We start from the raw sequence: 23038 nt of genomic DNA on the forward strand, positions 1-23038 counted from the left end.
ACATTGCTTAGCTTCATTCCATAGGAATATTAATACTAAAGAAATTTAACTCAGCCAGGCAGTGGTGGCACATGCCTTTAATATAATATGTTATAATATATAGCCTAATATAACATGTATAATATGCTATATATAAATATATACTTAATTTTATATTTTATAATATATACATGACATGCAATTATTGTATAATTATATAATACAGTCTATTATTATAGATATTATAAATGCATTTATAAATATGACAGACTGTTATAAATGTAATATATAACATATAATAAATTATTATAAGTAAATTTCTTAATTAAAATCATTAATAATAAATGAAAACAAGCTGGGCAGTGGCCGGGCATGCCTTTAATCCCAGCATGTGGGAGGCAGAGGCAGATGGATTTCTGAATTCAAGGCCAGCGTGGTCTACAGAGTGAGTTCCCGGACAGCCAGGGCTACACAGAGAAACCCTGTCTCCAAAGAAACAAAAAACAAAAGAACAAAACAAAAAAATAAATGAAAACAAATAATTTATTAATAAAATTATATATATATAAATCATTTATTAATTCCTTCTGTCTTGTTTACAATTAGATATTAAATATTCATGTCAAAAGTTATTCATGTAATTTTTTATTAAAGTTCAAAGAAATTGTGCTATCCTTTATTCATTAGTCATAGATTCTTTGGGCATAAACTATCCTTTATTCCCTTTAAGAAAAGGAATCCCTAATTCCTTGAAAATGCTCTCTTCAAGTCAGAGAATTCACAGTTGGGAGAGGCTCAGTCAGCACAGTGCTTGTTGCACCACCATAAGTGCCTGTGCTTGGGTTCCTAACAGCCATGCAGACACAGGGCACTGCATTCCCAGCATGGGAGAGGCAGGGCAGGGCCATAAGATCCTGGGTCACATCCCGCAGCCAAATCAGGGAGCTCCACATTCAATGGGAGATCATGCCTCAAAAATAATGGAGTGCGGAGTGGCTGAGGAGAAACCTGAATATGTACCTCTTGCTTCCTCGTGTGGACACACATCCGTGTAAATATGTGCACTCACCTATGTGAACACATACATATGCCACATACACATATATACATGCATACCTATACATAGACACACACAGCGTAGTTAGAGAAAACAAATCCTTTGTTGGCGTATTATTCAGCTCCAATGAAAAGTTAAAGACATCAACATGCATTAACATTTGAAACATCAAATAAATACAAGGTTAGACTGAAGCCTCACCTACAGAAGCCAATAAAAATAATATTTCTTCAATGCCATATTTGTTTTTAATTAAATGTATTTATTCACTTTACATCCCAATATCAACTCCCCATCTGCTCCCAATACCCCCTCATGCAGATCTTCCCCCCATTCCACCCTCCCCTTCTTTGTGAAGCAGGACCACACCTTGGGTGTTACCCACACACACATCAAATCCCTGCAGGACTAGGTGGATCCTCTCTCACTGAGAGCAGACAAGACAGATCATTTAAGGGAACAGGATCCACAGGCAGGCAGGCAGGCAACAGATTCAGGGACAGCTTCTCCAGTTAGTTGTTGGGAGACCAGCATAAAGACCAAGCTGCTCATATGCTACATATGTGCAGGAGGCTGGGGTCCAGTCAGTCCTTGTTCTTTGGTTGGTAATTCAGGCTCTGGGAACCCCCAAGGGTCCAGGTCAGTTGACTCTGTTGGTCTTCCTGTGGAGTCCCTGTTGCCTTCAGGTACCTCAGTTCTTCCCCAGCTCTTCCATGAGACTCCCCTAGCTCCATCTAGTGTTTGGCTGTGGGTCTCTGCATCTCTTTCCAGTGGCTGCTGGGTGGAGCCTCTCAGAGGACAGTTATGTTAGGATCTGTCTGTAACCATAACAGAGTATTGTTAGTAGTGCCAGGGATTGGTTCTTGCCCATGGGATGGGTCTCAATTTTAGTCAGTCATCGGTTGGCCATACCTTCCGACTCTGCTTATCTTTGATGATAGGAAGAGGTTATTATGAATCTAGAGTTTGTTCCAGGTATTTCCTCAAAATAGTTGATCCTTAAGTGCTATTTAATGTCAGCTGAGTAACCAGGTAAATCATCTAGTAAATATCCAATTTTTCCAATGTTATATGATAGTTTTACCTGGTTTGCTTGTATCAATATTGGTACCAATTAAGGGTTATACCCACTCACCTTGGAGAAAAGGCCTATTTGTTTCAGCAGTTTGGAATGTTGTTTCTCAGCATTTCAAAACTCCTCTTAACCAAACCTAAGAATTGTACTTTGAATGTGTGTGCGTTTATATAGCCTGAGCCTTAGAGGTAGCAATTACAATTCAGTTTCCTGAAAATTTACCAACACCTTTTTTTTTATAGCAATTCATTTTTGCTCTCTTCTGCCCATATAACAAACACAGAGTAGGTCAGGGCAGTAGGTTAGATATACCACCTGCTTCACCAGTTTCTAACCAGTCTCCTCACCTGTGCTCCTGAGGGCACACTGTACACAATAGGTTATATAGGAAGTCAAAAGTGAAGTGCTATACAGGAAATACTTAATATTCCCAATACTCCAATGGCTTATATGCACCCTTTCACTCTCTCTTTAAAGATTTCTTTTGTTTTAAGCATGCACATGTTTGTGCGTCTGTGGGTGGGTCTGGGCGCATGAGTAGGTGCTCTTGGTGGCCAGAAGAGGGTTTGATCTTATGGAGTCACAGGCAGTTGTGAGGCAGAGGATCAAGGGTTTGGCTGTGAGACTATGTCTCCTGGTAATGTCATAAGTTATATCATACAGTCTCACCCACATGTCCGCCCAAATGTGAGCTAGACACGGACACAGCAGTAGACACGTTAGAGTGGAGGGAAGACCACGAGGCCTCAACTCTACACAGAGAGCTATGGGTCCCTAAGGAATGCTGTAGCAGGAGCAAACCTCTTCCCTAGGGCAGAACACACCACCTGGTTATCCAGTGCCAAGTGATCAGCCCTGAAAACACACGTACAAGTATGCAGACTAAGCAGGTTATATTTAGGAATATATGTGCATGTGCATATATATGTATACATGGATGTAATAGCAATGAAAAGAGAGCAAAGGATTATACTGGCAGTTTGGGAGAGAGTAGAGGAAAGGGGAAAGGATGTGTTTATATTATATATTGTAATATATATTGTATAATATACACATACATAGCATACAATATAGACATAATACACATATACATTTTCATATGATATATACATATATATACACATACAATGTATAACATAATACATGTAGAATGTATACATAATATATAATATTATCTATACATTATAACAAATAAAAGAAATAAAAGAAAATCAAGAGTAAAATGAGAAATGTTTCATTCCCCTTGTTAGTTTTCTTAAAGACAATATATAAATGAGAGTCCTTAAAGTTTTAAGACTATTAAAGTCTTTTAATTCTGAAACACCTAGTAAGGCTGACATAAAAAGAAGATTTCAGGTCTTAGTGACCTTGACAGAATCATTGCATTTGTCATCTGGAGGCCAACTGGGGGGCCATCTCAGGCTCTTGTCTGAGACTCTGAACAAATACTCTTCTGACCCTGCATAATGAGATGCCTCTGGTTTCATGGGGCCTCGGCTCTGAACTAGTGTTCTCTGCTGGGTGCTATAGTGTTTCCACTGTACCACCCAAAAAACCAACAGACTTTCCTTCTGGGCATTGCAAGTTATCTGCCTTTCAACTCTTAGTTGCAAGGAGGACATGAAAACTGCTTTTCTTCCTATGCGGTTGCAAACCCCTCCAGCTCCTTCAGTCCTTCCCCTAACTCCTCCATTTTGTTCCCTGTGTTCAGTCTGAGGGTTGACTGGAGGAACCCAAAGGAAGAACAACAATATCAATCAACCAAACTCCCCAAAGTTCCCCTGGGACCAAAGCACCAACCAAATTGTACACATGGAGTGACCCATGACTCTAGCTGCATATGTAGCAGAGGATGGCCTTATCTGGCATCGATGGGAGGAGAGCCCCTTGGCCCTCGGAGGCTTGATGCTCCAGTGTAGGGGAATGCCAGCACACTGAAGCAGGAGTGGGTGGGTGGGTGGGTGGGGGAGCACCCTCATAGAAGCAGGGGGATGTGGAGGGAATAGGGGGGGTTATGGAGGGGAAACTGAGGAGGGGGATAATATTTGAAATGTAAATAAATAAAATGACCAATTAAAAAAATAAAGTAATTTAGAAAAAGCTGGGGGAAAAACAGAAAACTGCTTTTCTTAGAAATTACCCATATTTGGAAAGATTTTGATAGAAAATGTTGTACTTACGGCCATGTACCAAAGGTTTGTACTTAAAGGTGCTGTGTGTTAGGATCTGCTGGGCTGTGGTACAGCAGAGAGTGAAGGCTTTAACACAGAGCGGGCCTATCTTCACGCGGGCAGCCCGCTGCTCACAGGTCTCATATAGGTCCTGTCTGGCCCCATCATAACAGCATTTCTTGATCACCGGATGTTTGTATTTAGAAGCTGAAATGGTGGCAACACACACGTCTTTATCACCAGTGTGCATGACATCTCAGGGCCTGAGAATCTTACTGACATTTTCTCTGCCATCAAAGCCTCCCTCCCCAAATGTCTTTGTGGAAAACAAGTCTTGTAGATAGCTTAAGGCATGAAAGGAAGAGAGAACTGTTTCAGGTTCAGGATATGGCCAATAAAATCCTGAATTTACTTTCATGAATGTTTTTGAGGGGTGAACTAATCCTTTACATCTGCCCTTTTCCCACCTGCTGCATTAATTGGGGAAACCCCATGTCTTATTTTTCCCGGCCCTTTGAATGCTGTGATGGCAGTGGTTTATGGCTTCATTGAACTTGCACAATACCTTGTTCTTCTATCTTCTGTTTCAGACACTGGGTTGGCAGGTGGTGACACATGTCATGTGCTTCTGTGCGGGAGAGAATGAATGGGGTAGGAGCGTTCAGGGTCAGTGTTGTATATTGCTTAGAAATTGATCTTGTCCCCACAGGATCAACTCTCAACACTCTGATCAACTTGGAGTTAATCATCTGTTTATGTAACTACTTAACTCATGCATAATTGTTTATTTTCCCTAAAACCATAAACCTAGAAAGGTCTCAGGAAACCAGGCTCCCCTGAGGACTGCACCACATCTATTAAGAAGAACATGGATCTACAAAGGCTGGCTTCCTTGGGGCCAGCAGGCAAGCTGGCTGCAGACTCCTGAACAGTCACCTGAGTGTCAGAGTACCTCGCTTTTCCACCGTGTGTTGCAGATCAGTTGCGGCCGTAGCAGTTGTTCTGTAAGCTTTATCTGTGAGGGAGAGAAGGAGTGGGGAAGACATCAAATCTTCCTAAAAGAGTCCCACGACAATATTCTATTCTACATCGTGGTGAGCCTCTAACAAGCTGTAACAACCGTTAACTGCCCTAGACCCAGCCAGCACCTCCCGTCACCCTGGCAGGGTGCACTATCTGCACTGGGAGGGGTTTGTACCAGTTACATTACCGTGAAGGATTACTGGGGTGGAAAAACGAATCTATGAGGTTTACCATGTTCTTTAACTTTAAAGTATGTAGTCCCAGTTGTTGAAGCATCGTCTCTGTACTTAGCCTTGACCGTCCATCTGCCATGTCTGTGAAAGTCAAATGTTTGACATCACAGGGGGTTTCGGATAGTTTTAGTTACCAAGAGTCAATCTAACAGTTTCTATTTGAGGAGGTGAGAATATATATGGACATGATTGCAGGCATCTGTGCCTGAGTGTGTGCATGTGTGAGTGCACACACACAGACACACACAGAGACACACACACAGACACACATACACACACACACACACACACACACACACACACACACACACAGACAGACATACACACATCCCCTAAATAAATGTTTGGAGGAAAGATTTAAACAATAAGTAAACATAACTGAACATTTCAAAGATAACAGATTGTTCAACATTTAGTTTTTCATATCATATTATATTCTGACATATTTTATTTTAATACAGCAATCTGGGATTGAGTGTTGATGACAATTTCAGAATTTACTTAATCCAAGAATGTATAAGTTAAATTTACAATATAGTAAAACATGGATAATAATGTCTCCAGAAAGACATCTTGCCAGTGAAATTCACACCTCATATGAACAAACTTCTATCTGGAAGCCAAGTACGGCTTGTTTAAAGAGTAAGTAACCTGGCCAGCACCCTTCACTCAGAACTGTTTAGTGAGCACGTCACTGAGATCAGACATGCACTGGATGGAGGTGGCGCAGATGTCAGAGCAGACACACATATTTGTCCTAGTACGTTTGATTCTGACAAGTTAGTCCATCTCACATGGGAAACAAGAAGAATACCGTCTACCCTGCAGACAGATGATGGGGTCAATGAAGGAGAACATCAGGGTTACCATGATGACCATAAGCAGTTCCACAAGAATTTAACCAAGTCCCTCTGGTGCTGAGTTACTGAGGTAAAATGAACAACACAGACAAAGGCCTTGTCCTTAGGTAGATTACAGTCTAGTGTTGGTGGGGGAGGAGCAGGGGATGGTAAGGAGAGGGAGAGAGAGAGAGAGAGAGAGAGAGAGAGAGAGAGAGAGAGAGAGAGAGAGACAGAGAGAGAGAGAGAGAACATACACACAGGCGGGGGGGGGGAAGTTCTGTTTGACCCCAGGAACCCACATAGTGGAAGGGGAGACTTGATTCTTAGGTGTCCTCCGAGTTCCACATGTCAGCTGTGTAATGTGCATGCCTACGCCTCCCCCATACACACATGCACAAATAAATACATAAATGTTTTAAGACACTGACCACAGAACTTCCCTCTATATAAGCTGGTCTGGCAGATGCAGCAGCCTGTGCATAGGAAGAGATTTCATCGTGCACATTTCCCACACTCTCAGAAGCTCAGCCCCTTCAACTCGCACAGACAAGGACAGTACTTGCGCTGTTTCTCTTTTTCTGCAGACATTTGCAAAGCTTCCCTCCATTTCCTCCGGGTTCTTTTCTCACATTTAGCCAATTGTGACTGTGGGTTGTTTTCAGGGAGAATTAATCAACTAAGGACTGTCATCCACAGACCTGGAATGTGGATGATGACAGCATGCCATAGACCAAGGGACAACATGCAAAGGAGGAGGGGTGGCCTCTTGAGTGCAGGCATCCTCTCTCTACTTCTGACCGGCCCCAACAGGAACTGCCACTAAAACCTCTGAAATCTTTGAAATGAATTCCTCTTTTAAATTGCCCGTGTCCAGTATTTTGTCTCAATGGGACGAAAGCTTGCTTGAATGAGGTTCAAAAAATTTTGCTGAATCAAAATGCTTAACCACTGTGCTGTAATGGCGCACTCTCTCATGTTCTCAGAGAAAGAAAAGAGATACTTTCATATAAGGGCCAATATGGTAGACCAGGAAGAATTCACTCAGGACTCAAATCACGAGGGCTTGGGTTCTGGTGTTTAATCTTGGCCTCCCTGAGCTTGTCTGTGTTAAAGGAATAAATCAAAGAAGCTAAGGTGATGAGGTGGCTGTGGTCTTGCAATAACATCTCAGAGCAGACATATGTGGCTTTCTTATGGCCTCTGTTTAGGTTGTCCTTACATTTGCCTCTCTACAGATGCATTTCTGTTGAAGCAGTGGACAGGACACCTCATTAAAAATCCTCTTTCTCTATCAGGGTGACCATTGGCCAGGCACTTTTCCTGTCTGGACTTGTCATCATATGTGGACTAAGTAGGCTCAGCATATTGGCAAACACCTGTAGTACCAACTAGCCAGGAAACTGCAGCCAGAGATTTACGAGGGCATGTGGTTCAAGACAGACCTGGACAACACAGCAAAACCTTATCTTTAGATAGATAGATAGATAGATAGATAGATAGATAGATAGATAGATAAATTGATTGACAGACAGAGAGATAGATAGATAAAGTTCAGTGAGGTAATGTTCAGTTAACTTCCAATACTAAGATATTAGTGTCCATGACAATCACCATTTTAAAAGGACAAGTTTTTGATAACAATTAAATTAAATGTCAAATTGGGTCGTGAATATAGAAGTAATTACAACTACGGCTTTGATTCTGATTCCTTAGATGAGAATGCCTCATGACCCACTATAAAGTAATCTGTTATATTATTAAATTTGTGGTCAGTGATGACTTGATTTATTAGACTGCCATATTCAAGTTATCCTGGTTTAACTGCACTTAGACCCAGAAAGCACAAACTGAGCACCAAGGACTAGTAAGTAATGAACGCCAAGAACTTGATGATCTTGCTTTTGCTTTCTGTTAAATAAGAAAATGAATAGTCCTTTCTGTCGTATGTACAGGAGGCTGTTCCGCAGGAACAGTTGTGCTGTTGGCCTCTCACCAAATAAGTTCCCTTCCACAGCTTTCTCATGTGGGGCTGAGGCTGTCCATTTACTATTTCGGAGGGGACAGTTATTTTCAAATTAGCAAAACTTGCAGAACCTCCTTTTCACTCACCGCCACTAAGGTCCCCAGGAAAATGAAGACGGCTCTGTTACTTACGTTTGTTCCTGTCCCCAAGTCTTGCCCAGGAAAAGTAAAAGGCAAAGCATTCCCCAAAGACCCATGGCTGGAAGTGACATAAACCCACGGGCCTGGCCTTCCTGTAACCACTTTCCTTTTAAATCAACTGAGTTTGAAGAATTTGGGTAAATTAGTTCTCAGGTTAATTATTAATGTCAGAGAAAAAGATCTTTAAGTGAGAAACTAAACTCAAGAGATGGTCAAGAGAGGGTGTTCTGAGGAACATAAAATAGGTTTTCACATCCTATCAGGTCCAGTACTAAAGAGAGGAGTGTTTAACGTTAACTTAAACCTGGGGACTTCTTTTCATGGGTAAAAGGACTCTAACTTCGGTGCTTGCGGAATTGCTTTGGCTCTGGCTTTCTTCTGTCACCTTCAAGGTGGTTCATGCCACCTTCAAACTTGCTTCTGGTAGATTCCATTTGTTCCTGAGATTGACAGGAGACTCACCTGGATTTCATTTTTAATGGATGGTTTTAGAAAGAACGAGACTGCCTTAGAGAAGTGATAGTGGTATCCTTGGTACTGGTCATAGTCAAAGGGTGACATGGTCTGCAGAATGGTCCATGCCAGTCTAGAGAAGAAATGGGACATTGGGTGGGAAAAGGTCGTGGGTGGATGGAGACCCTGAGGAGATGCTCATGCCACTCCCTAACCAGACACTCGGTGCTCAAGAGGGGATGTGTGTCTGTCTGTAAATCCGCATGTCACTCTTCCAAAATTCTCATTCAGTCAGTAACAGAATATTTTATTTAAAGTATTTATGCTTTTCTGTGAGGATTTCGATAGCTTAATGCAAGAACTCAATATGAACAAAAATCAATAGTATTTCCTATGACTGTTTATTTTCTCTCTAAAATGTTGGTGTTCAGAGACAGTTTCTCTGCAAAGCCCTGGCTGTCCTGGAATTTACTGTATAGACCATGCTGGCCTCAAACTCATAGAGATCATCCTGCCTCTACCTCCCAAGTGCTGGGATTGGAAGCATACACAGCTAGACCTCACAACAGCTGATCTTCTTAACTCATTTATAATTAAGAAAGGTTAAGCAGAAGGTAAATTTTAGATTTTTTTAAATTTATTTTTATGTTTTTATGTTCATTAGAAATTTTTATTTACATCTTCCTTTTGTTAGTGTTCATTTGTACATTAGTATATAATGTGTTGTATTTTAAGGTAACAAAGTACCTGTCCAGGGCGGGAGATGAATTCCATTGGTAGAGTGTCTGCTTAGTGTGCTCAGCCCTGGGTGGATCCCCAGCCTTGCACCAATATCAGGTATGGTAGTGTGTGCTTATGATCACAGCACTCAGGAGTAGAGGCAGGGGGATCCGAAGTTACAGGTCATCCTAGCCAATATAGTGGGCTTGAGGCCAGGCTGGGCACCATGAAACCCTGCCTATAACAATGACAATAATAATAGCAATAGTAATAGATGTCTAAACATTGTCCTGTATGTCAGATGCAATAGATGTCTAAACATTGTCCTGTATGTCAGAAGCAACAGATGTCTAAACCTAGTCCTGTATGTCAGATGTTTCTGGTCACCCTGAAATGACATCCTTTACTTCAAATCAATAACATTTTATTTACCAACACTTTAATACCGAGTTTGTTAAAAGAAAAAGGAGCAGAGTTTGTTAAAAGAAAAAGGAGCAGCAAGAAAAAGTTTATACACTATTTTACTAGTACTTCTTTTATACATATCATTGAAATGGAAAAAAAAATCTTCCACTGTTATTTGACTATCTAGTTCATTTATTTCAAAAGAAAACCTGTAAAATGATTAAACTGGGTTGCAAAAGATAGGTCAAGTTAAAACAAACAGGACTTTTGTGGTCATTTTTGGGAAACAAAACTTGAGCGAGCCTGGTTAACATACGTAATAGTGATACTTCAAGGAAAGGAGAGCCTCTCTTGCCCCATGGCAAATACCAGTAAGTGGTAATTTCAAACCACTTTTGGAGAAAACGTTTAACAAATGACCATTCTCAACAATTCATAACATCTCAACTGTTTAACCAAAATTGCTTAAATCTAGCTGTCTTCTAAATATAGTTCAAAGACAGATGTCCATTGGGTTTTAATATGTGACCTTTGCACAAGTTGACTCTTATTTTGTACAAATATTGTAGATGGATCCTCAGCTCTGCTGGAAACCCCGAGGGTCACTGAACCTCCCACAACTGTCTCCTAGTTTCTGCCCTAAGGTGGAGACCAGATGGCTTCGCCTAGTGTGTTGGCTACTTTCACATCAGCTTGGAGAAGGGGAACTTCAGTTGAAAAGGTTACCACTAGACTGTAGGCAAGCCAGTGGGGCTTTTCTTGATAAATAATTAAGGTGGAGGGCCCAGCTGTGTTCAGTGTCACTCCTGGGCTAATGATACTGTGAGGGGCTCTGAGGACCAGGTTGAGGTTGCTATTGCTGTGACAAGCACCATGACCAACAACAACCTGGAGAGGAAAGGGCTTGTTTCAGCTCACAGTTTCACTCCTGGTCCATCACTGAGGGAGTCAGGGCAGGAGCTGATGCAGAGACTATGGAGGAGGGCTTGCTCACCATGGCTTGCTCAGCCTGCATTCTGACAGAGCTCATGGTTTGTCCCAGCAGTGATTGTCCCAGGTGGCATTTGTGGCTGGGAGCACAGAGAGGTCTTCTACAGGAGAATTAAGCTGCAGCTCTGTAGTCGAATGCCTTCTCCACGGCTCCCCACAGTGGATCTTGAGGAAAGAGGCAGTCTGTAGTGGCTCTTCCTGGTTGTCAACTTGACTATATCTGGAATGAACTACAGTCCAGAATTGGAAGGCTCACCTGTGATCCTAATCAGGCTGGGAGATACAAGTTTCTGACCTGGATCTTGGCATGGAGAACTTGAGGCACAGTGGCTATGAATCCCAGGAGATTAAGACAGTCTCTCAGTTCAAGGTCATCTGGGACAATGCAAATCCCAAATCCAGGCTTGGAGGCACACCCCTTTAATCTGGGCCACAACTTCTACTAGAGACCAACATAAGGACATTGGAAGAAGGAAGATTCATTCTCTCTCTTCTTTGCCTGCTTGCACAGTGGGACTGAGCAACTGCTAGATTCTTGGACTCCATTCACAGCTGCTGCTGACCATTGTTGGGGAGTTGGACTACAGACTGTAAGTCATCAACAAATTCCCTTACTATATAGAGACTACTTATAAATTCTGTGACTCTAGAGACCCCTGACTAATACATGGTCCACGGTTCTAAACTGTTTCTTGGTTGTTCGTGGTGGAAAATGGATGCATAACCCCTTTCTCAGGGCCCAACTTGAGATTAAAGACCTTTTGCAGGGAGGAAAGTCTGAGAAGGGAAGCTTATTGGCTAAGCCCTCTGGGACGATCTCATTAGCATGGAAAACCCTGATTTAGGCCTACATGCCCACTCATTTCCTTATGTGAGGAATGTGGCACGTATTCTCAGCCGGGAATTGTGCAGGGAGCAGGGAGTCACCCAAGCCCCAGGTGTGTGCTCACCCAGTCTCTGTGTCTCAGCCTGCTCTACCTTATCAGATATTCTGGCATGGGGTAGCGCATCCTACACAAGGGTAGCGCAAAATGTTTCCACTTGGGGAACCTTAAAGCAAAGTACCTCTTCTTATTCCATTGGCTTGGTGTAGGGTGGGTGTGTATTTTAAATTGGATTAAAATACGTTTAGCTTTGAAAAATGCTCACCAAAACAAAGTTTCATGGGGAAATTCTCAGTGTACACTGGAGTCACTCTGGGTGTACAAGATCGGGGCAGCACCGCAATCCACATATTCCCCCTCATACACATCCCAGGGTCCCACTGAGAAAGCAGCATGGGACTCTGGGACTCTTGCACACGGTGTTTAAGCCATTGCTGTAAACCACTGAGCAGTTTCTCTCGAGTGTTCTTATTCACGCCTTTCCTGTTACTCAAGCAAACACAAGGTGAGGGTTATTTGATTGTTCAGACTAAGACAAATTCATCTCTTATAGTTTTGATCTAAAAAACTCCCCACAAGGCCATTGACTGAAACCTTCTTCCAGATGGTCCTGATGAAACTAAATGGGTCACAAAACAAACCCAAAGTCATGAATGTGGTAGGGACCAGCAAGAGAGAGATACGAGATGGCAAGAGAAGAGTAGTCAGAATACAGTGTATAAATGTTGTCAGATAACAACATTAATAAAGAATAAAAGGAAATATCATTCAGGAGTAAGAAAACAAAAACACCACGTTCCTCATTTGGAACTCCTGTCTAGAATCAGATGGCTGCAACTTCATGTGTTCATTTCCCTGTCCTCTATTTTATTGATCGACATATCTGGGTTTGTGCCAGTATCACACATTTGTGTTGCTATGGCTCTGTAGTGTAACTAGAAAGAAGGCCTTGGGATCTATGGAAAATAAACATAAGCCCCACGTGGTGGGTTAAGTGTGTCTCATCCTCTCCTTTAGCTCCACTGCCTCCTGCTTCCCTTTGGATGCAGCAAGTGCGTGGATGTCAGGTAAAGTGACTGCCTCTAACTCGGAGACAAAGATTGATGAGGACGGGGAGACTGAGTGCCTTAGGCATGGGAGCGACGGTGAGAGTGTATAGAATAGCACCCGGTTGTAAAGAAGAATGCCATCTCTTAAAGGAGAGAGGAATGGGGTGGGAACATCGGGGTAGGCAGAACAACATGGGGGATTCGGGTTGGATGATTGGAGCTTCTCAGTATGAAGAATCACCCTCCACTGAGGGTCACCAAGAGAGTGCGACTGTAGGAGACTTGCTGTGGTCAGGTACAGTATACCAAGGACTGCAGGATGGCATTTTCTAATGGTGCACATGTGTGTGTTCGCTTTATGCCATCCAGTATGGAAAGTATCCACTCATTTGTTTCCAACGAATACATAGAGAATTTGAGAAAACACGAATTAAAACTATGGTATTTTATTGCTGCTACAGTCAAAAGGGGAAGATTGAGAAAGTGGAAACATTGTTAAAATTATATGGATTCAGCTTATTATGCAACAAGTCAGGAAACTACTCCTTTTGATAGTTTAGCAGGGTCTTCCTTATTAGAGAGGCACATTGACACTACCCATCTTACTGAAACACTTAAAACAGCAGCGATTTAGATACATAGGCACTGACAGGCTAGCCATTTACATATGATTACTGCCCTTGTGCTTTGGGATTATTTATGTGTAAGATCATTCCTACCATTACTAGGAAGCAAAAGCATTTAGAACATCAAAATTTATCTTCATTGTATTTTAGTAGGAACCTTTGCTAGATGTTGTCTACATTGCTTAGCTTCATTCCATAGGAATATTAATACTAAAGAAATTCAACTCAGCCAGGCAGTGGTGGCACATGCCTTTAATATAATATGTTATAATATATAGCATAATATAACATGTATAATATGATATATATATATACTTAATTTTATATTTTATAATATATACATGACATGCAATTATTGTATAATTATATAATACAGTCTATTATTATAGATATTATAAATGCATTTATAAATATGACAGACTGTTATAGATGTAATATATAACATATAATAAATTATTATAAGTAAATTTCTTAATTAAAATCATTAATAATAAATGAAAACAAGCTGGGCAGTGGTCGGGCATGCCTTTAATCCCAGCATGTGGGAGGCAGAGGCAGAGGCAGAGGCAGATGGATTTCTGAATTCAAGGCCAGCGTGGTCTACAGAGTGAGTTCCCGGACAGCCAGGGCTACACAGAGAAACCCTGTCTCCAAAGAAACAAAAAACAAAAGAACAAAACAAAAAAATAAATGAAAACAAATAATTTATTAATAAAATTATATATATATATAAATCATTTATTAATTCCTTCTGTCTTGTTTACAATTAGATATTAAATATTAATCTCAAAAGTTATTCATGTAATTTTTTATTAAAGTTCAAAGAAATTGTGCTATCCTTTATTCATTAGTCATAGATTCTTTGGGCATAAACTATCCTTTATTCCCTTTAAGAAAAGGAATCCCTAATTCCTTGAAAATGCTCTCTTCAAGTCAGAGAAATCGCAGTTGGGGGAGGCTCAGTCAGCACAGTGCTTGTTGCACCAGCGTTAAGTGCCTGTGCTTGGGTTCCTAACAGCCATGCAGACACAGGGCACTGCATTCCCAGCATGGGAGAGGCAGGGCAGGGCCATAAGATCCCGGGTCACATCCCGGCAGCCAAATCAGGGAGCTCCACATTCAATGAGAGATCACGTCTCAAAAATAATGGAGTGCGGAGTGGCTGAGGAGAAACCTGAATATGTACCTCTTGCTTCCTCGTGTGGACACACATCCGTGTAAATATGTGCACTCACCTATGTGAACACATACATATGCCACATACACATATATACATGCATACCTATACATAGACACACACAGTGTAGTTAGAGAAAACAAATCCTTTGTTGGCGTATTATTCAGCTCCAATGAAAAGTTAAAAACATCAACATGCATTAACATTTGAAACATCAAATAAATACAAGATTAGACTGAAGCCTCACCTACAGAAGCCAATAAAAATAATATTTCTTCAATGCCATATTTGTTTTTAATTAAATGTATTTATTCACTTTACATCCCAATATCAACTCCCCATCTCCTCCCAATACCCCCTCATGCAGATCTTCCCCCCATTCCACCCTCCTCTTCTTTGTGAAGCAGGACCACACCTTGGGTGTTACCCACACACACATCAAATCCCTGCAGGACTAGGTGGATCCTCTCTCACTGAGAGCAGACAAGGCAGATCATTTAAGGGAACAGGATCCACAGGCAGGCAGGCAGGCAACAGATTCAGGGACAGCTTCTCCAGTTAGTTGTTGGGAAACCAGCATAAAGACCAAGCTGCTCATATGCTCATATGTGCAGGAGGCTGGGGTCCAGTCAGTCCTTGTTCTTTGGTTGGTAATTCAGGCTCTGGGAACCCCCAAGGGTCCAGGTCAGTTGACTCTGTTGGTCTTCCTGTGGAGTCCCTGTTGCCTTCAGGTACCTCAGTTCTTCCCCAGCTCTTCCATGAGACTCCCCTAGCTCCATCTAGTGTTTGGCTCTGGGTCTCTGCATCTCTTTCCAGTGGCTGCTGGGTGGAGCCTCTCAGAGGACAGTTATGTTAGGAACTGTCTGCAACCATAACAGAGTATTGTTAATAGTGCCAGGGATTGGTTCTTGCCCATGGGATGGGTCTCAATTTTAGTCAGTCATCGGTTGGCCATACCTTCCGACTCTGCTTATCTTTGATGATTATCTTCCTAGAAGAGGTTATTATGAATCTAGAGTTTGTTCCAAGTATTTCCTCAAAATAGTTGATCCTTAAGTGCTATTTAATGTCAGCTGAGTAACCAGGTAAATCATCTAGTAAATATCCAATTTTTCCAATTTTATATGATAGTTTCACCTGGTTTGCTTGTATCAATATTGGTACCAATTAAGGGTTATACCCACTCACCTGGGAGAAAAGGCCTATTTGTTTCAGCAGTTTGGTATGTTGTTTCTCAGCATTTCAAAACTCCTCTTAAACAAACCTAAGAATTGTACTTTGATCGTGTGTGGGTTTATATAGCCTGAGCCTTAGAGGTAACAATTACAATTCAGTTTCCTGAAAATTTACCAACACCTTTTTTTTTTATAGCAATTCATTTTTGCTCTGTTCTGCCCATATAACAAACACAGAGTAGGTCAGGGCAGTAGGTTAGATATACCACCTGCTTCACCAGTTTCCAACCAGTCTCCTCACCTGTGCTCCTGAGGGCACACTGTACACAATAGGTTATATAGGAAGTCAAAAGTGAAGTGCCATACAGGAAATACTTAATATTCCCAATACTCCAAAGGCTTATATGCACCCTTTCATTCTCTCTTTAAAGATTTCTTTTGTTTTAAGCATGCACATGTTTGTGCGTCTGTGGGTGGGTCTGGGTGCATGAGTAGGTGCTCTTGGTGGCCAGAAGAGGGATTGATCTTATGGAGTCACAGGCAGTTGTGAGGCAGAGGATCAAGGGTTTGGCTGTGAGACTATGTCTCCTGGTAATGTCATAAGTTATATCATACAGTCTTGCCCACTTATCTACCCAAATGTGAGCTGGGCACGGACACAGCAGTAGACATGTTAGAGTGGAGGAAAGACCACGAGGCCTCAACTCTACACAGAGAGCTATGGGTCCTTAAGGAATGCTGTAGCAGGAGCAAACCTCTTCCCCAGGGCAGAACACACCAACTGGCTATCCAGTGCCAAGTGATCAGCCCTGAAAACATATATACAAGTATGCAGACTAAGCAGGTTATATTTAGGAATATATGTGCATGTGCATATATATGCATACATGGATGTAATAGCAATGAAAAGAGAGCAAAGGATTATACTGGCAGTTTGGGAGAGAGTAGAGGAAAGGGGAAAGGATGTGTTTATATTATATATTATATTATATATGATATAACATTATTACACAATATATATTGTATAATATACACATACATAGCATACAATATAGACATAATACACATATACATTTTCATATGATATATACATATATATACACATACAATGTATAACATAATACATGTAGAATGTATACATAATATATAATATTATCTATACATTATAACAAATAAAAGAAATAAAAGAAAATCAAGAGTAAAATGAGAAATGTTTCATACCCCTTGTTAGTTTTCTTAAAGACAATATAGAAATGAGAGTCCTTAAAGTTTTAAGACTATTAAAGTCTTTTAATTCTGAAACACCTAGTAAGGCTGACATAAAAAGAAGATTTCAGGTCTTAGTGACCGTGACAGGATCATTGCATTTGTCATCTGGAGGCCAACTGGGGGCCATCTCAGGCTCTTGTCTGAGACTCAGAACAAACACTCTTCTGACCCTGCATAATGAGATGCCTCTGGTTTCATGGGGCCTCGGCTCTGAACTAGTGTTCTCTGCTGGGTGCTATAGTGTTTCCACTGTACCACCCAAAAAACCAACAGACTTTCCTTCTGGGCATTGCAAGTTATCTGCCTTTCAACTCTTAGTTGCAAGGAGGACATGAAAACTGCTTTTCTTCCTATGCGGTTGCAAACCCCTCCAGCTCCTTCAGTCCTTCCCCTAACTCCTCCATTTTGTTCCCTGTGCTCAGTCTGAGGGTTGACTGGAGGAACCCAAAGGAAGAACAACAATATCAATCAACCAAACTCCCCAAAGTTCCCTGGGACCAAAGCACCAACCAAATTGTACACATGGAGTGACCCATGACTCTAGCTGCATATGTAGCAGAGGATGGCCTTATCTGGCATCGATGGGAGGAGAGCCCCTTGGCCCTCGGAGGCTTGATGCTCCAGTGTAGGGGAATGCCAGCACACTGAAGCAGGAGTGGGTGGGTGGGTGGGTGGGGGAGCACCCTCATAGAAGCAGGGGGATGTGGAGGGAATAGGGGGGGTTATGGAGGGGAAACTGAGGAGGGGGATAATATTTGAAATGTAAATAAATAAAATGACCAATTAAAAAAATAAAGTAATTTAGAAAAAGCTGGGGGAAAAACAGAAAACTGCTTTTCTTAGAAATTACCCATATTTGGAAAGGTTTTGAGAGAAAATGTTGTACTTACGGTCATGTACCAAAGGTTTGTACTTAAAGGTGCTGTGTGTTAGGATCTGCTGGGCTGTGGTACAGCAGAGAGTGAAGGCTTTAACACAGAGCGGGCCTATCTTCACGCGGGCAGCCCGCTGCTCACAGGTCTCATATAGGTCCTGTCTGGCCCCATCATAACAGCATTTCTTGATCACTGGATGTTTGTATTTAGAAGCTGAAATGGTGGCAACACACAAGTCTGTATCACCAGTGTGCATGACACCTCGGGCCTGAGAATCTTACTGACATTTTCTCTGCCATCAAAGCCTCCCTCCCCAAATGTCTTTGTGGAAAACAAGTCTTGTAGATAGCTTAAGGCATGAAAGGAAGAGAGAACTGTTTCAGGTTAAGGATATGGCCAATAAAATCCTGAAATTACTCTCATGAATGTTTTTGAGGGGTGAACTAATCCTTTACATCTGCCCTTTTCCCACCTGCTGCATTAACTGGGGAAACCCCATGTCTTATTTTTCCCGGCCCTTTGAATGCTGTGATGGCAGTGGTTTATGGCTTCATTGAACTTGCACAATACCTTGTTCTTCTATCTTCTGTTTCAGACACTGGGTTGGCAGGTGGTGACACATGTCATGTCCTTCTGTGTAGGAAAGAATGAATGGGGTAGGAGCGTTCAGGGTCAGTGTTGTATATTGCTTAGAAATTGATCTTGTTCCCCACAGGATCAACTCTCAACACTCTGATCAACTTGGAGTTAAACATCTGTTTATGTAACTACTTAACTCATGCATAATTGTTTATTTTTTCCTAAAACCATAAACCTAGAAAGGTCTCAGGAAACCAGGCTCCCCTGAGGACTGCACCACATCTATTAAGAAGAACATGGATCTACAAAGGCTGGCTGGCTTCCTTGGGGCCAGCCGGCAAGCTGGCTGCAGACTCCTGAACAGTCACCTGAGTGTCAGAGTACCTCGCTTTTCCACCGTGTGTTGCAGATCAGTTGCGGCCATGGCAGTTGTTCTGTAAGCTTTATCTGTGAGGGAGAGAAGGAAGTGGGGAAGACATCAAATCTTCCTAAAAGAGTCCCACGACAATATTCTATTCTACATCGTGGTGAGCCTCTAACAAGCTGTAACAACCGTTAACTGCCCTAGACCCAGCCAGCACCTCCCGTCACCCAGGCAGGATGCACTATCTGCACTGGGAGGGGTTTGTATCAGTTACATTACCGAGAAGGATTAATGGGTGGAAGAAATGGATGGCTGAGGATTACCATGTTCTTTAACTTTAAAGTATGTAGTCCCAGTTGTTGAAGCATCGTCTCTGTGCTTAGCCCTGACCGTCCATCTGCCATGTCTGTGAAAGTCAAATGTTTGACATCACAGTGGGTATCAGATAGTTTTAGTTACCAAGAGTCAATCTAATAGTTTCTATTTGAGGAGGTGAGAATATATATGGACATGATTGCAGGCATCTGTGCCAGAGTGTGTGCATGTGTGAGTGCACACACACAAACACACACACAAACACACACACACACACACATCCCCTAAGTAAATGTTTGGAGGAAAGATTTTTAAACAATAAGTAAACATAACTGAACATTTCAAAGATAACAGATTGTTCAACATTTAGTTTTTCCTATCATATTATATTCTGACATATTTTATTTTAATACAGCAATCTGGGGTTGAGAGTTGTTGACAATTTCAGATTTTACTTAATCCAAGAATGTATAAGTTAAATTTACAATATAGTAAAACATGGATAATAATGTCTCCAGAAAGACATCTTGCCAGTGAAATTCATACCTCATATGAACAAACTTCTATCTGGAAGCCAAGTACGGCTTGTTTAAAGAGTAAAGTAACCTGGCCAGCACCCTTCACTCAGAACTGTTTAGTGAGCACGTCACTGAGATCAGACATGCACTGGATGGAGGTGGCGCAGATGTCAGAGCAGACACACATATTTGTCCTAGTACGTTTGAGTCTGACAAGTTAGTCCATCTCACATGGGAAACAAGAAGAATACCGTCTACCCTGCAGACAGATCATGGGGTCAATGAAGGAGAACATCAGGGTTACCATGATGACCATCAGAAGTTCCACAAGAATTTAACCAAGTCCCAATGATGCTGAGTTACTGAGGTAAAATGACCAACACAGAGAAAGGCCTTGTCCTTAGGGAGTTTACAGTCTAGTGTTGGTGGGGGAGGAGCAGGGGATGATAAGGTGAGAGAGATTGGGGGGGGGAGAGGGAGAGGGAGAGGGAAAGGAAAAGGGAGAGGGAGAGGGAGAGGGAAAGGAAAAGGGAGAGGGAGAGGGAGAGGGAGATAGAACAAACACACAGATGGGGGAAGCTCTGTTTGACCCCAGGAACCCACATAGGGGAAGGAGAGACTTGACTCTTAGGTGTCCTCCGAGTTCCACATGTCAGCTGTGTAATGTGCATGTCTACGCCTCCTCCATACACACATGCACAAATAAATACATAAATGTTTTAAGACACTGGCCACAGAACTTCCCTCTATATAAGCTGGTCTGGTGGATGCAGCAGCCTGTGCATAGGAAGAGATTTCATCGTGATAATTTTCCCACACTCTCAGAAGCTCAGCCCCTTCAACTCGCACAGACAAGGACAGTACTTGTGTTGTTTCTCTTTTTCTGCAGACATTTGCAAAGCTTCCTTCCATTTCCTCCAGGTTCTTTTCGCACATTTAGCCAATTGTGACTGTGGGTTGTTTTCAGGGAGAATTAATCAACTAAGGACTGTCATCCACAGACCTGGAATGTGGATGATGACAGCATGCCATAGACCAAGGGACAACATGCAAAGGAGGAGGGGTGGCCTCTTGAGTGCAGGTATCCTCTCTCTACTTCTGACCTGCCCCAACAGGAACTGCCACCCCCTTCCAGTAAGTGACAGCTAAAACCTCTGAAATCTTTGAAATAAATTCCTCTTTTAAATTGCCCGTGTCCAGTATTTTGTCTCAATGGGACGAAAGCTTGCTTGAATGAGGTTCAAAAAAAATTTCTGAATCAAAATGCTTAACCACTGTGCTGTAAATGGCGCACTCTCTCATGTTCTCAGAGAAAGAAAAGAGCTACTTTCATATAAGGGCCAATATGGTAGACCAGGAAGAATTCACTCAGGACACAAATCACGAGGGCTTGGGTTCTGGTGTTTAATGTTGTCCTCCCTGATCTTGTCTGTCAAAAAGAATAAATCAAAGAAGCTAAGGTGATGAGGTGGCTGTGGTCTTGCAATAACATCTCAGAGCAGACATATGTGGCTTTCTTATGGCCTCTGTTTAGGTTGTCCTTACATTTGCCTCTCTACAGATGCATTTCTGTTGAAGCAGTGGACAGGACACCTCATTAAAAATCCTCTTTCTCTATCAGGGTGACCATTGGCCAGGCACTTTTCCTGTCTGGACTTGTCATCATATGTGGACTAAGTAGGCTCAGCATATTGGCAAACACCTGTAGTACCAACTAGCCAGGGAACTGCAGCCAGAGATTTACGAGGGCATGTGGTTCAAGATAGACCTGGACAACACAGCAAAACCTTATCTTTAGATAGATAGGTAGATAGATGGATAGATGGATAGATAAATTGATTGACAGACAGAGAGATAGATAGATAAAGTTCAGTGAGGTAATGTTCAGTTAACTTCCAATACTAAGATATTAGTGTCCATGACAATCACCATTTTAAAAGGACAAGTTTTTGATAACAATTAAATTAAATGTCAAATTGGGTCATGAATATAGAAGTAATTACAACTACGGCTTTGATTTTGATTCCTTAGATGAGAATGCCTCAAGACCCACTATAAAGTAATCTGATATATTATTAAATTTGTGGTCAGTGATGACTTGATTTATTAGACTGCCATATTCAAGTTATCCTGGTTTAACTGCACTTAGACCCAGAAAGCACAAACTGAGCACCAAGGACTAGTAAGCAATGAACGCCAAGAAAATTGATGATCTTGCTTTTGCTTTCTGTTAAATAAGAAAATGAATAGTCCTTTCTGTCGTTCGTACAGGAGGCTGTTCCGCAGGAACGGTTGTGCTGTTGGCCTCTCACCAAATCAGTTCCCTTCCACAGCTTTCTCGCGTGGGGCTGAGGCTGTCCATTTACTATTTCAGAGAGGACAGTTATTTTCAAATTAGCACAACCCGCTGAACCTCCTTTTCACTCACCGCCACTAAGGTCCCCAGGAAAATGAAGACGGCTCTGTTACTTACGTTTGTTCCAGTCCCCAAGTCTTGCCCAGGAAAATTAAAAGGCAAAGCATTCCCCAAAGGCCCATGGCTGGAAGTGACATCAGCGCTCCAGCCTGGCCTTCCTGTAACCACTTTCCTTTTAAATAAACTGAGTTTGAAGAATTTGGTTAAATTAGTTCTCTGGTTAATTATTAATGTCAGAGAAAAAGATCTTTAAGTGAGAAACTAAACTCAAGAGATGGGCAAGAGAGGGTGTTCTGAGGAACATAAAATAGGTTTTCACATCCTATCAGGTCCAGTACTAAAGAGAGGAGTGTTTAACATTAACTTAAACCTGGGGACTTCTTTTCATGGGTAAAAGGACTCTAATCTAACTTCGGTGCTTGCCCCTGTGAACAGCGGCTCAGTGCCAGGAGCCAGGAGTTGCTTTGGCTCTGGCTTTCTTCTGTCACCTTCAAGGTGGTTCATGCCACCTTCAAACTTGCTTCTGGTAGATTCCATTTGTTCCTGAGATTGAGAGGAGACTCACCTGGATTTCATTTTCAATGGATGGTTTTAGAATGAACGAGACTGCCTTAGAGAAGTGATAGTGGTATCCTCAGTACTGGTCATAGTCAAAGGGTGACATGGTCTTCAGAATGGTC

General features: G+C 41.9%; 2 protein-coding genes across 2 annotated transcripts; both read right to left on the bottom strand.

The window, feature by feature from the left end:
* Window positions 1-1360: 1360 nt before the first annotated feature.
* On the bottom strand, window positions 1361-8612 carry LOC127685281 (complement C5-like). Its single transcript, XM_052182288.1, has 6 exons — window positions 8535-8612; window positions 5537-5619; window positions 5235-5297; window positions 4848-4910; window positions 4292-4489; window positions 1361-1854 (listed from the first exon to the last, which is right to left on the bottom strand). Exons 1-6 carry the CDS (start codon window positions 8597-8599, stop codon window positions 1844-1846), a joined length of 483 nt encoding a protein of 160 aa, XP_052038248.1. The 5' UTR covers window positions 8600-8612; the 3' UTR covers window positions 1361-1843.
* Window positions 8613-15244: 6632 nt separating this feature from the next.
* On the bottom strand, window positions 15245-22489 carry LOC127685282 (complement C5-like). Its single transcript, XM_052182289.1, has 6 exons — window positions 22416-22489; window positions 19433-19515; window positions 19130-19192; window positions 18737-18799; window positions 18182-18379; window positions 15245-15710 (listed from the first exon to the last, which is right to left on the bottom strand). Exons 1-6 carry the CDS (start codon window positions 22478-22480, stop codon window positions 15700-15702), a joined length of 483 nt encoding a protein of 160 aa, XP_052038249.1. The 5' UTR covers window positions 22481-22489; the 3' UTR covers window positions 15245-15699.
* Between the last annotated feature and the right edge of the window lie 549 nt (window positions 22490-23038).

This window comes from Apodemus sylvaticus, chromosome 5 (genome assembly GCF_947179515.1).
Source record: "Apodemus sylvaticus chromosome 5, mApoSyl1.1, whole genome shotgun sequence".
Classification (NCBI taxonomy): Eukaryota; Metazoa; Chordata; class Mammalia; order Rodentia; family Muridae; genus Apodemus; species Apodemus sylvaticus.